General features: G+C 43.6%; 1 protein-coding gene across 1 annotated transcript in view; it reads right to left on the bottom strand.

Moving 5' to 3' along the window:
* Positions 1-14,732, bottom strand: part of SYNE1 (spectrin repeat containing nuclear envelope protein 1) — a 2,173,401-nt gene that overhangs the window by 1,510,598 nt on the left and 648,071 nt on the right. The window contains exon 41 of the mRNA XM_044089035.1: positions 12,059-12,241. Coding sequence (XP_043944970.1) covers positions 12,059-12,241 — 183 coding nt within the window. The remainder of the gene's footprint in view (positions 1-12,058; positions 12,242-14,732) is intronic.

Here is a 14,732-nt window from a genome sequence, read left to right on the forward strand (position 1 = left end):
AAAGCTTTAAGTTGTTCATAGGTTCATAGGTTCATACTAGGCTATCTGCCCTAGGGCATTTATAAGCCTAGCCAGAATGTGTTTGGCTTTTGCCACCCATTTTAAATTTATTTTGCTATGCCCTTTTTCGAGGTTAGTATACTGTGCCTCTGTCTAACAGTGACACAGAAGTGATACCCGGGGTAAACCTACGATCTCCCATCCACTCATCAAGATTCCTCTTGAAGACAGTCAATGAGGGACACTGCCTAACCTGGACTGGGATTTTATTCCAGAGTGAAGGGAGCCTCTGGGTTATGAATCTGTCCCTCCAGCATGTCCTATTTATTTCAGTGCTGAGGTTCAAGTCTCTCGAGCGTGTAGCTCGATGGGATTTGGATTTTCTGAGGTGCAGCATGTCCATTAATTCCGGGTTGGACATGGCTTTATACGTCAGGCACAGATCGCCTCTGAACAGGCAGTATGCCACTGAGTAGAGCTGGAGTTTCTTTAACCGGGCAGCATATGGCATCTGTTTGAGCCCTTTGATCCTCTTGGTGAGGTACTTTTGAGTTCTTTCCAGTTGCTGCAGGTGTCTGGTAAGGTACATCCCAAAAGGGGCATTGTACTCAATTATGGGCCTGATGAGGGATGAGTAAAGAGGCACAATGACGTCCCCTGATCTAGATGTGAATCCCTTCATGATTAGGTGGGCTATATAAAATGTTTTTCTAACCACTTTGGCCACGTGGTTGTCAAATGAGAGATTGCTATCAACTTGGGTCCCCAGGTCCCTAATTACTTCTTCTGTACTTAATGGATTACCACCTATGCGGTAATTTGTGGGCACTTTGTTTTTGCCAAAGGGGATGACTATACACTTTTTGGCATTTAGCTTGAGGCCATGGCTCTGGCACCAGTTGTCTGTTTCTATGAGGCCCTTTTGGAGGATGCTTGTGTCGACTGGAGAGTCGATTATGGCACCCAGTTTGCAGTCATCTGTGAACTTGGTCAGCCACAGTCCTTCCATGTTGGCCTGTACCTCCGAGAAATATATACCAAACAAGAGAGGTCCCAGGACTGAGCCTTGTGGGACACCACTTGTAACTGGTTTGGAGTCTGACATGGCTCCAGCAATTCTAACCATGTGGGTTCTGTACTTGAGCCAGTTTGCAATCCATCTAGTGACATAGGCATTTATATTTAAGCTGGTGAGCTTATCTATAATGCCCGAGTGGGGTATTGTATCGAAGGCTTTTGCAAGGTCCAGGTAGGCTGTGTGGACCACCTTCCCCTCGTCAATGGCCTTGGTGACTGTTTCAAAGAAATCAACCAGGTTTAAGAGGCAGGATCTGCCCTTAACAAAGCCGAACTGGGTAGGATCCAGTGTTTGTAAGTCCCCAATATCTTTATTTATGAGGTCCATGATGATCCTTTCCATAGCTTTGCAGACCAAGCTAGTCTGGCTTATGGGGCGATAGTTTCCAGGATCCGTTGAGGCACCACCTTTATGGAGAGGGACCACTGTTGCTGTACGCCACTCTTTGGGCACATATCCTGTAGTAAGGCTGAGATTGAACAGTAGTTTTATGTTTGGGTTTAGCTCTTCTTGGAGTTCATGTAGGACGCAGCCCGGGACCCCATCTGGTCCCATTGATGCTGTGTTTTTTGCTTTGGAGAGGGCGGCTCTTACCTGAGCATCTGAGATGTCAGGGGGGCAGCACTCTGCTGGGATAGATATTTGCCCTTTTGGTGGGGAGGGGGGGAGAAGTTTGCGCTGAACTTGTCAGCTAGGATGTTGGCAATGTCTGTGGGTTCGGTGTATTTTTTGTCATTTTGGACTAATTCTGAGCATATCTGGGAATTACCACCCAGGTTCCTAACATAACTAAAGAAAGCCTTGTGATTATCCTTAGTGTCCTGTGCAATTTTTCTCTCGAAGCTGGCCTTAGACAATTTTATGTGTGCCTGTAGTTTTTTGCTAATACTGATCAGTGATGCCTTCCCTTTTTGGGATTTTGCTCTATCATTTAGTAGCTTCCTCCTTCTATTGTATAGTTTATTTATGGCTGGGGTCCACCAGACAGGACGTCTGCCTTTGGAGGATTGGGTCTTGGTTTTATTTGGGATCGCATGATCCATGCATTCCTGAAGGTGTTCATAGAATGCGTTTATAAAGGATTCTGCAGTCTGGGCCGTATTTTCCACAGGCCCGGGGGCTTTGAAGGATTCCACCTCAGTTTTGAAGAGTGTGAAATTTGCTTTAGAGAAGTTTTTCACTGTGGTTTTCTGGGCAGGGGGTGGGGTCGGGATGTGAATATCCAGTGAGATTAGTTTATGGTCTGATCTTACCAGTGAGGGATACACTTCTGGTCTGGAGCATAGAGTCCCCATGTTGGTGATGATCAGGCCCAGTATGTTTTCCCCTCTTGTGGGAGTGGTAACAAGTTGTTCCATAGCATTTGAGTTTATAAATTCTAGGAACCTTTGGGCTAGGGTGTTGGAGCTAGAGTAATGCTCCTAGTCTATGTTTGGGTAGTTGAAGTCACCCAATATAATGGTGTTTGGAGAGACCTTCATATTTTCCAGTGTTCTCAGGAAGGCCGAGTGGGGTTCCTGGGTTTGGGAGGGTGGTCTGTAGCAGGCTATAAACTGGAAGGCAGTTTTACCCACTGTTAGTTGCACATGGATAGTCTCTGATGCTTCGTGCTTTGCCACCAACCTAGAGGTGTGGGTATCTTTGATGAATATTGATACTCCCCCTCCTTTTGTGGTTCGGTCCAAGTTTTGGGGCCGAAAAGCATGGTATGAGGTATAACCTGGTAGTGCTGGGGTGCTCTCGGGAGCCCTGAACCATGTTTCTGTTACTGCACAGATATCGATGTTCTCCATGCTAAGGAGAGTTTCGAGTGCGTGCATCTTGAGGTTTAGACTTCTGGCATTGAGTAGCATTACTCTTAGTTTCTTATCCCTTGTGATACCTATGGACGTGGGTTTGTCTTTTGAGCCTTGCCTAAAAAAGGCACTATGGGGGTAGCAAGAGCCTTTGCCAATATCCGAAAGCCCAGGGGTGACAGGTGCAAGCCGTCCCTAGCGAAGCATCGTGGCTTGTCGAGCATATCATCTCAAGCTGACAGGCATTGGATCCCCTTTGAATGACACCAGTACTTAAGCCAATTGTTGAAATTGATCATCTTGTCTTCATATTGTGGCATCATTCTTGGTGAGGGTAAGATGCTACTCAAGGTTAATGTTGCATGTTAAGTTGGCTACCTTCCCTTCATTCTTGCTGGTTGGGTTCAGAGCCGATCCTCGGCTCCAACTCTGCCATCTTCAAAAGCTCAAGAGCTGCTTACTGGCTCAAGGCCCCCTCCTATATCCCATGATGCCTGGCACTAGATACCCAGATCTCGTTTGCCGCTTCTGCTACAAGGTTGCGTTTACTGGCTCAGGTTGTAATTTTCACTTTGTTCTTATATTTAGGACTTTTTTGTACTTTGTTAGGTATACTTTTACTGTTATAGCTCAGAGTAGATTCTATAGCAGTTTGTTAGTGTTTACCCCCCCTCTTATAGAGTTTTTCCTTTCCCTCCCCCACCCCCATTTACCTTTCAAAGTAAGCCGTTTTAGTTAGAGGCTTATCATTGTTTTATTTTTAAGGTAGACAAAAGTTTTCTTTTTAGTAAATTGTGGTAGCTTGTAGGTCTTATATTATTATAGTGTGTGTGTGTGTGTGTGCTGTTAGGGTGTGGTAACTTGTGTGAATTGTGTGTATTTTTTTTCAGTTACCTACTCTCCACTCTACTTGTTATTTGTATTTGATTTTCCTTTACAGGAATGTCTAAAGACACAAAAGTGTCGGGATTAAAGAAGTGTGACTCATGCTGTCAGAAAATGTCTCTGACAGATGGTCACACTTCTTGTGTCTACTGCTTGGGCTCCCTACACCTGTAGGACTCTTGCTGGGTGTGTCATGCCTTTAGTCCAAGAGTCCTGCAGGAGCGTAGGAATAAGCTTATCCTGAGGGGTTTGCTTAAACCTGAAGGATCACCTGCCAAGACTCAGCCAGTGAAACCTTCTAGGCCATCAAAGCTGTCGGCTCCCAGCTTGGAGCCATCGCTGGGTATGACTTCTGCTTCAACTTTGGTTCCAGCTGGAACCAAAGTTCCTATCTCTACGTCAACTTCGGCTCCGACCGGAGCCGAAGTACCTATCTCTCAGTCAGCTCCGACTCTTCCGTCGGAACCATCAGGGAGTCAGAAATGCTCCAGGTCACCATCATTGGAGTCGATACACTCGATTCCAGGGTCACCCTTATTGCAATCTGAGTGGAGTCATCAATCCCACTCTTCTTGGTCATCTAGGCTATCTGACCATGATTTGGAGAGAGTGGTGAGCAGGCTTTTAAAGTCGCAGGCCCTGGCAAAAATGCTATCCTGCCCCCTCACCAGGGTTTGGCTCTACCTGTTTTTCCAATAGATCCTCCTTTGACTCATCCCTTGAGTTCGGAGCTGGAGCATGCTGTATCTGGAACCGTGCGTCCCTCGGCACCGATACCTCCCCTTTCGGTGCCGTTGTCGGCTCCGATCCCTTCCATGGTGCCGCCCTTGGTGGGATCTGGGTGCCGGGACTCCCTCGTTGGCTCTGAGGGGGCGAGTGGCATCAGAACCTTGTCCGACCCCGTTCTCCCTCTTGGAGCTTTGGCGCAGTTGAGTTCGGCTCCTACATCGGCTTTGGAGCCGTCCCTCTTGGTGCCGGGAAGGATTCCGGTCTCTTCAGAGCCGGAACCTTCTATGGCATCGGGAAGGGGTGCCTTCGAGGTCATGAGGAGTGTGCTGGCATCTGAGTCAGCCTCACGGTCAGCCTCATCCGCTCCTCCCCCCATGGTGCCTGCTCCTGCCTCTGCCCCTCCTCCAGACTCCAAGCATGGGGAGCAAGCGCTCCAGGGCACCCCATTGGGTGTATCTTCCTCTTCCGAGGCCTCCCCTGTTCATTCAGAGGAGCCCCCTCAAAAGAGAAAATGCAAGAGGAAGCATATTGACTCCCCTGAGTCTGTCACTTCAGATACCGATTTGGAGGAGTTGGAAGGGTCCCCGAGATCCCCCTCTGAGGACATCTCCTTCTCAGACATCCTTGAAATCCTTAGGCAGAGGGGGAACTGGACTACCCTTAACCCTTCCGAGGATGAGTAGGTATTCCAGGACGCATTTGGTTCCCGACCCTCCACCTCCTGGGTGTCTCCGCCTTTCGATCCACTTATGTCGGTGGTGGCACAAAAGGCGTGGTCACCTCCAGACACAATGGAACCAGCTCCCTGTAGGCCCACAAAATTCATCACCGCCCCTCAGGACAAGCAATTTCTGACCAAGGGTGTACCCGTTGATGCCATGGTGGTAGTAGCGGCCACTAAAAAGGAGTTGGCTGAAACTTCTTCGTCTGTCCATCCCCCTAATAAGGAATCTAGGACAACCTTTTCCATGAGGTCTCTGAACTGTTTGTGCCATTTTACCTGCCTTCAAAGGGATCTCCTTAAAGAGTTAGGAGATACCCTTCAAGATCCATCAGCTGCAGGGGGCTCAGGCTAAGATTGCCTCCCAGCTGGCGACTCTAAATTCTGTAGTAAACTCCTTCATGCGGCTCATCTCTTATACAGCCGATGAAGTGAGTAGGGCCGCAGGCACGGGTGTGGCTTTGAGGAGACACGCTTGGATGTGGTTATGCAACTTTGTGGAACCCTTTAAGGCATCTTTCACCAACACCCCCTTTGATGGTTCTGCTCTGTTTGGACCACAGGTGAAGGATACCCTTACCAGGTGTGAGCAGGAAGGCAAGACTCTCTCTGCCGTTGGAGTCCATTTTTCCACTCCTTCAAGACCGTATCCCAAGGGTCAGAAGAGTGGGAAGATGTGGTTCTGGAAATCCTGGGGAGCCGTGCCTGACACACGTGGAGAGTTCCCCTCCAGGGGCAGAGGAGGGAACAACAATAGCACCGCCCTAGGGAAAGGGGGGGGTCCACAAAATCAGGGCCAAAGAGAATCCTTAATAATGTTCCTTTTAGAACAAATAATTTTTTTCATTGTAATTCTGAGAGGGTTATTTATGCTATAAGCTGCCCCTGTAAAAAGTTTTACATAGGAGAAACCAAGAGAGCCTTTAAGGTAAGGCTCTTGGAACATATCAGGGACATTGTTAATAATAAAATAGAGAGTCCTGTTGCTAGGCATTTTTCAGAAATACACAGTGGGGATCATAAGACATTACAAGCAACAATTTTAGAACAACTACATGATGATAAATATGAACATCTGAACATTAAACAAATGTTATTGCATAAAGAGGCTATTTATATTTTAAAATTCAAGACTTTGTTTCCAGATGGACTGAATGAGGATTTTAATTGGAAAATGCTGCTAGTTTAAGTTTTAATTATTATATAATTGTTTAATTGTCTTAATTAAGTAAGTTTGGTTGTATATATAAGTATGGTGCTTTTTAGTTTATTTGTACTCCTTGAAGGCTGAGGCCGAGACGTCAGAGACAGAGAAAGATTTTGCAATAAATTGTGTTTGGTGAATCCAGCTGTTGCTTTTTCCAAAGAGAATCCTTCTCTGACAATCCCTTTCAGCATCCCTGAAGTGCTGCCCAGCTGTCCACCTTCGGAGGCAGTCGGGGGAAGATTATCGCTGTACCCAGAAGCCTGGCAAAGTATAACAAAAGACAAATGGGTACTTTCTATCATATCCGAAGGCTACAAAATCCCCTTCTTTCACACTCCCTACATTCCCAACAAATCCCTTCCAGATGTTGCACCCAATCTAAGGGATCACGCAGTTCAAGAAATTTCAAATCTGCTAAGAAAATAAGCCATCCAGTCAGTCCGAGTAGACCAGCAAGGATCCGGAATTTACTCAAGGTTCTTTTTGGTACCAAAAAATACAGGGGATTGGAGACCCATTCTGGATCTCAGCAGACTAAACAGGTCTGTTCAAAGAACGAAGTTCCGGATGGTCATGCTACAGTCCATTTTACCCTTTCTGGGTCAGGACAATTGGATGTGCTCCATAGATCTTCAGGATGCGTACTACCATATCAAAATGCACAGATGCTCCAGAAGATTCCTCCACTTACAGCTGAGAGCCAGTCATTATCAGTTCAGAGCGCTACCCTTTGGTCTCACCACAGCCCCCAGGGTGTTCATCAAATGTTTGGCAGTAGTCACCACTCACTTGAGATTGCAAGGAGTCCAGGTGTTTCCATATTTAGACGACTGGCTCCTTACTGCAACCACCAGGCATCACCTGCTGCTAGCCAGAGACTACACCATCCATACGTGCTCCACTCTAGGCATCACAATAAATTTTGAAAAGTCTGCACTGTCACCTTGTCAATCTATCACCTTTATAGGCGCAAACTTAAACACAAAGGACATGTCAACGACTCTACCAGTAGACAGAGTGTTAGCCATTCGACAACATGTGCAGGTCTTATTAGGATGCAAAAAGATTCAGGCCAGATTTGTCCTAAGAACATTGGGCCTCATGGCAGTGGCTATAATACTAGTCCCCTTTGCACGCTTTCATATGAGGATTCTTCAGTGGATGCTGTTCACACAATGGTCTTTCCAGCAACTCCCGATGTCTCACAGGATAATGATCACACAGTCATGCAAAAACCAACTTGTTTGGTGGATGGTTTCCCCATCATTACACCAGGGCAGACCATTCGTTCTTCCTCCCCCAGTAGCTACAGTGACCACGGACACCTCCCTGATCGGGTGGGGGGGTGGCATTATCAGGGCAGAACAGTCCAAGTCACCTGTCAGCCTCACGAGTACCATCTGCATATCAATGTCTTGGAGATGACAGCCATGCTTTTAGCATTGCAAGCTCTTCAGAACTCTCTTCCCACTGGGACCATTGCAATTCAAACAGACAATATATCGGTGGTATGGTACATCAACAAGCAGGGCGGAACCAAGTCATACCCCTTATGTCGAGAAGCACTCAGACTTTGGCAGTGGGCGATCTCTTCCCAATGGTTTCTGATAGCAGCGCACATCCCTGGAAAGTCCAACGTTATAGCAGGCAGGCTGAGCAGAGCAATTCTCATGCCTCATGAGTGGTCTCTCAATCAGACTGTGGCAGACAGAATCTTCCGCAAATGGGGTCAGCCTTGCTGAGACCTTTTTGTCACCCCCTTCAACAGCAAGTGCGACAATTTTTTCTCTCTCCTACCTCTTCCCGGACACCTCCCCTGAGACACTCTAGTTCACGACTGGCCCCAGAGACTTCTTTATGCATTCCCTCCAATCCCCCTGATTCCCAAACTAATTCAGAAAGCTACCACACTGGGATGCAAGATGATCCTCATTGCCCCTTACTGGCCTCGACAAATTTGGTTCCCCTTCCTGCATCATCACCTTCTGGAGCAGCCCTGGACCCTGGACCCAATTCCAGATCTCCTGAACCATCAATCGGGCGGGTTGCACCAATCTCTTCAATCTCTCCAGCTCACTGCTTGGTTTCTCCACTTCTGACTTTAGCCAGGCTTCCCAACATCTCCCATTCGGTGCGTGAAATCATCTTATCCTCGCATAAGTCGACCACTAGAAAGACTTATGGTAGTAAGTGGAAACGTTTTTCCTTATGGGCAGAGAACAGGAATATAGATCCCTTTTCAGCCCCTGTGCACCATATTTTAGATTTTCTAGCAGAACTTTTTCGAACTGGATCCTCTTCTGCCACGATTAGAGTTCAGCTAGCTGCAATTTCAAACTTTCATATGGGCCTATCTGATTCAAACATCATGTCCCATAAGCTTTGTAAAGTCTTTCTGAAGGGGACCACTCTACTCAGGCCCCCAGTAAGAGATCCCCTGCATCCGTGGGATCTGAATTTGATTTTAGCTTGCCTGATACTGCCTCCCTTTGAACCAGCAGCTTCTTGTTCCTTGAAGTTTATTTCTTGGAAAACCCTTCTTTTGGTTGCAGTTACGTAGGCCAGAAGAGTTTCTGAACTTCAGGCTCTTTGAGTTCGTCCTCCTTACCTAGTTTTTCACAATGACAGAGTTTCTCTTCGGACTAACCCTTCCTTTCTCCCAAAGGATACTTCTGATTGTAATTTCAATCAGTCCATTAAACTGCCCGTGTTCTTTCCGAATTATTCCAACAAGGCAGAATACAAATTACATCAGTTGGACGTCCATAGACAATTACGCTTTTACTTGCATAGAACCAAGCAATTCAGAAAATCAGACCAGTTGTTCCTGTCTTACGCTGAAGGAAAACAAGGCATACTGGTGTCAAAAGTCACCTTATCTAGGTGGTTGTCTTCTACTATTACCTTTATATATCACTTGAGAAATAAAGACCTTCCTGCTAAACCAAAGGGTCACTCCACCAGAGCTTTAGCTACTTCTGTGGCTTTTCAGGCTAGATTGCCAATGGAAACTATTTGTGTGGCAGCTACCTGTGCTAATCCACATACCTTAATTTCACATTATAAGCTGGATGTGGCTTCCAGAAGCAGAGCTGATTTTGGTTCCACTGTTCTGAAGAGTCTGTTCCGATGAGCCACCCAGGATTGAGGTGCTAGGAATGCTGTCCCAACCAGCAAGAATGAAGGCAAGATAGACAACTTAACATTAAGAAGTTATGCACCTACCATAACGTTCCATGTTAGTTGTCTTCTTCTAGCCTTCTTTCTTGCGTCCCACCCTCCATCCCCCTATCCTAGTAGACCGAGAAGAGTTCCTTAGGCTTCTTTATCACTGGCTGAGTCTTCTCTGGCTGTTACTTCTGACTGTCAGTCTCTCCAGTAGTTTCCTGTATCCTGCTACAGTCACTGTATTATCATGATTATTATTATTATGTCTGTAGTTGGGTTACCAAACGAGATCTGGGTATCTAGCGCCAGGCATCATGGGATATAGGAGGGAGCCTCGAGCCAGTAAGCAGCTCTCGAGCTTTTGAAGATGACTGAGTCGGAGCATAGGATTGGCTCCGAACCCAACCAGCAAGAAAGAAGGCGAGAAGAAGACAACTAACATGGAACGTTATGGTAGGTACATAACTTCTCATTCTTTTTCTTCTTTCGGCTTTTCCCGGCTAGGCTGCTATGCATCATTAATGGTGGTCGGTGACATCTGTCAGTTGTTGATCTGAATTCATTTTTAAAATAATTCTGCTTTTGGCTTTTTGTTTATCTGAGAATGTGTGGATCTTGCTGAGATATAAGGAGGTCACACATATAAAGCATCATATGTATGGAAAAAATGTTTCTACCAAGATTCCATTAGTTTTCTAGAAGAGATTATGCAATCCTCATGACAGAACATCTACATTTGGACCATGAACTGGAAACCCATGTGGTATTATTATCAAATAATCTAGCCCAGAAGATATTAATTAAGAGGGATCATTCAAGGACAGAGAGCACTTTAGATTTAGTGTATATTATTGTGGAGACTTTTTAAGAGACCTTCAATATCTTAGTTTGAAATTTCATGGGGATGAGGATGCAGAATCAGTTAAGCAAAGAAGGGTTCATTCTCAAGACCAGAATAAGCATAGAGTCTATTATGGGAGCACACTTGTTAGATGGCTCGGCAGGACTGGTCGGGAGTCCCCTATGATAACTGCATGAAGGTCCCCTTATAACAGTGCATTTTGTTAAATGCTCAAGAAGCAGTAGACAAAAAGGCAGACTTCCCAGCTGTGGTCTTTAAATATTTTCAAAATTCTCCATCAGTGCAGCTCTCTTTGGTGTTTCAGCTTAAACAAATGCAGGACAAAAAATTGTCTAAACTAAAAATGCCCACAACCCAGAAACAAGTCACCACTTCAGAGTTCATCAAGGTCTATGGGAGGCTATACAGTTCTTTGAAGCAGAGACACATGATCCATATTTGGAGAGCACCTAGCTTCCTTGTTTAACACCAAGCCAGAAATTAGATTTAATAAAACCATTAGCTTTGTAGGAAGTGACTTCACTGGTAAGAAACTAGCCATGAGGTAAATCATCAGGTCGGGATAGATTTCCATTACAGATACACAGTTTGGCTTCATCAACTGTTGATAGCCATGAATTAGCTGTTTGACACAATACATGATCCTCACCTCAAATGGTTATTTTTATGATAATAAAACCCAGTAATTTTTGTGGTTTTGCTTTCTGTGTTGTAAAGGAAAGGTTTTGTTTGGTGCAGTAACATTTATACTACTATAAAATTAGGTACAAAGCACAATAATATATTACAAATAAAGCTTAACTGAGCCCTGCTTGTCTCTTAATTCTGACTACCTCATCCATGAATATCTAGAGCAGTGTAAGGCCTATGTATAATCAACCCATTATCTCAGTGATTGAGACATCTGCATCATAGCAGAGAAGTCCAGGGTTTACTCCTGACCTTTGCTGTGTTTGTCCTGCCCATTCCAGTACTGGTTTTCCTCTGAACATTACCACTTTCCAAAGACATGTTGGTTGACTGTTTTAACTTGTCCATATGTATTAGTTTTAACTTTGCTCTTGTACTTAGGTTACTGCTGCAAAGACTCAAAGACAATTTTACTTACCTGGCCAACAAATTAATAAACTAAACTAAACCCATCAAACAACTTAAAACATTGATTAGCTAGACATATAAATCTTCTTTTATTTAAAGTAGTGTGCCTTATTCTAAGATAGAAGCTGATGTGGTATGTTCATTGCTACTCTGTTGGTAGTCATGAATTAGACTTCATTGCATCCTTGGATCTGATACTTTCTAACCATTTTATTTGGCTTACCTTTCCTTATTTTCAGTCTGCAATATACCTGTTTACCACTCTAAAATGTACAATGCCAAATGAAAGTAGCCTACAAGTCTTTGATTCTAGATTGCTTTGGGATGAAACTGTATGGAAGATGTCTAAAGTTTTATAAAATAAAATGCACTTTCATTTTTTAAACTTGTCTTTTTAAGCAAATCTGTCTTTGCAAGTTCAGTATACAGAATACTTATGATACATCGTACTTTAGACATACTAAATGAACACATTTGAAACAATTGGTTCCTTTAATCCATTGCTTCAACTCACCTGCAGGATGCTGCACTGCTGAATAGCAGTGTGTTGCAGACGACTCGCTTCCTGCTGTAACTTCAGTGCTGTTTGGCAAATGGAAAGGGTGACAATTGTGTCTGCTGGGATCCTTAATGCACTCTGGCACTCCTGCACTGCAAGAATCTTGGACTTAAATGTCTCCATTTCAGATAGCAAATGCTGAAAGGAATAAATACATTAGTCCTTAGCCATAAAAATCTTAAAACAAACTTAAAATAAAGTGCTCATCAGTGTGTGTGCATGTGTGTGCGCGCGTGTGTGTGTGTGTGTGTGTATGTGTGTGTGTGTGTGCGTGTGTGTGCATGTGCGTGTGCGTGTGCGTGTGTGTGTGTGTGTGTGTGTGTGTGTGTGTGTGTGTGTGTGTGTGCGTTCGAAATCATGCCTGTATATTATGGAAAACACTTTGTCTCTATCACTCTTATCCCCAATAACCATATTAACAGTAAATAATATCTCTTTAAGGTGAAACGCTAAAGGTTGTATTTGTTCTCTAATATCTTCATTAAAGTCTCCACAGAGCATACATGGGTCCTAGTGTTAGTTTGTCAACCTGATCATTACAGCTGCTCCATAACATAACATAACATAACATAACATATCTTCAGCCAGAAAAAAAATGTTTTCCACATGGAGTCATCTTATGATATTTTGTCCTGTCATGTCTTCTAAACATGAAGTACAGGCTCAAGTATTAATACTAGATTACAAGAAATGTTTTCCTTTGCTTGGCACTAAAATCTCCTCAGACAAGTATGACTCTTAAAACTGCAAATGTGTCCTTTCAAAATGCACCCTAGTAGTAAATGCCTTTATTCAGCAGACTTTGTACAGCTAGTGGCCAAACTGCTCAGGAAATGAGAGGGTATCTAACCATGATGGTGATAAACAGATTTAATAGCAACATTTGAGACAGAAAATCATTTGGGGGACTAGGTGTAGGACTGCTCTTCTTTCTCTTTATCTTGAAGAAGTTGAATAATACTGTGAAGTGTGAAGTAGGTTTAGTAACTGAAAACACTGTCATCTGTGTTAGCATGTCTGGCAGGAGATTTGTACTATTCTCAGATTAAATTGCATTGTATGCCAGCATGCCTAATTAGGAAAATGTAAATAAGTTTTGAAATGTTGAGTGTTTTCCTGTTTAAATAGAATGTTTAAAGAATCTGTCACTGCTTTGATACAGTGCTAACTGCACGTTTGAGAGGGAATTCTAAAGTACAAACCGTGGAGAATCAGCTGAGCAGTGAATTATGTCATTGGAATGTCCTTGGTTGCTAAGAGATTATTTAAACAGCTGACCATTATATTTTTGAAATTAGACAGTTGAAATAGCAGTTTGTCAAGTACAGAGCAGTTTGTCAAGTACTGAGCAGTCAGTTGACACCAAGAAAAGGCAACTCACCAAGAAAACTGTAAGCTTGCCTTGGCCTTGCTATTATATCTTAAAGTAGATCAGGTACAGTATTTCTTTAGTTAGATCAGGAACGTTTAGTTATTAAGATAGAGTTTTTTCTTGAATAATGGATTCCTATTCTGCAGTTTGATTTACATTTCTGGTGATTGAATTCTAATGTTTATTGAGAGTTATTGATTTTCAATTTTGTAATCATTTTTACTTATTATTAAATGTTTTTCATTATTTGAAATTGTGGCTAGAAACCAGTGTTTTTCTTTAGAGATTAGAGAGTACTTCTACCTGTTTGACACTCCCCAGGGACACTTTGCTCTGACGTGTGTAATAAGAAAATACATTTGGATGGACAGAGGTACAGTATATAGTCCAGTCTCAGGAAAATAGAGCATGTCCCTTTTGTGTTCTTAGGGGGAAAATTGTGAAATATTAATTATTTTTAAGTGACAGTCTCATATTGGAGTCAGTAGTGAGGACTGAAGCTCCTAAGTTACTGACCCATTACAGTAAGGGACGTCATTTAATTGTTGGCAGTCTGGTGGGATATAGCTGGATGTCCCAAATACAATATGACATAATTCTCTCCAAGTGTTGGAGACGGAACTCTCACCAGCTTTCTAAATTAGTGAGAACAAAGATGCAGCATGGTAGCAAAAAAGGTAACATTAATGCTCAGCTTTCATCCCCTTAAAGGAATCAAGAGAATAAAAAGTGCATCTGTATTACCCAATCGCACATTTAGGTTAGCGAATACCTAAACGTCAAACTGGTAATATCGAAAAATTAAAACAGCAAACAGCTGATTTAACATAAGGAATGAATTCCCTCGGCCTCAAAAAAAATTTTAAACCAAAATGATGTGGCGGGGCTCCCATACCCATCCTAACTAAATATACCAACTCTGAGATTGCTCTACAGTGGGGAAAGGGGCAAACTCCACATAACTGCCAAGAGAATTCTTTCCCTGCATTAAATTGTCCGTTTGTGTTATTTTTGCTTTTGCTATTACCAGATCGACGTTTATTCACTAACCTAAATGTTAGATAAAGTAATAGGAAACTAAAAAAGCTAGGTACCCTGATGCTTAGGATAAGTGAGGTGTCTGAACATCTTCTCCAAGAAAGTGCTTAATGAAAATGATTTTTGGCAGTTTGCGCTGTTTTTCCACCACCCTCTACTGACTTGTCTGCCACAACCTGATGCCCTACTTAATCCCTATAATAGGTTGAGAGTTGACAA

Source organism: Protopterus annectens, chromosome 1.part0, assembly GCF_019279795.1.
Source record: "Protopterus annectens isolate FY-2018-M chromosome 1.part0, PAN1.0, whole genome shotgun sequence".
Classification (NCBI taxonomy): domain Eukaryota; kingdom Metazoa; phylum Chordata; order Ceratodontiformes; family Protopteridae; genus Protopterus; species Protopterus annectens.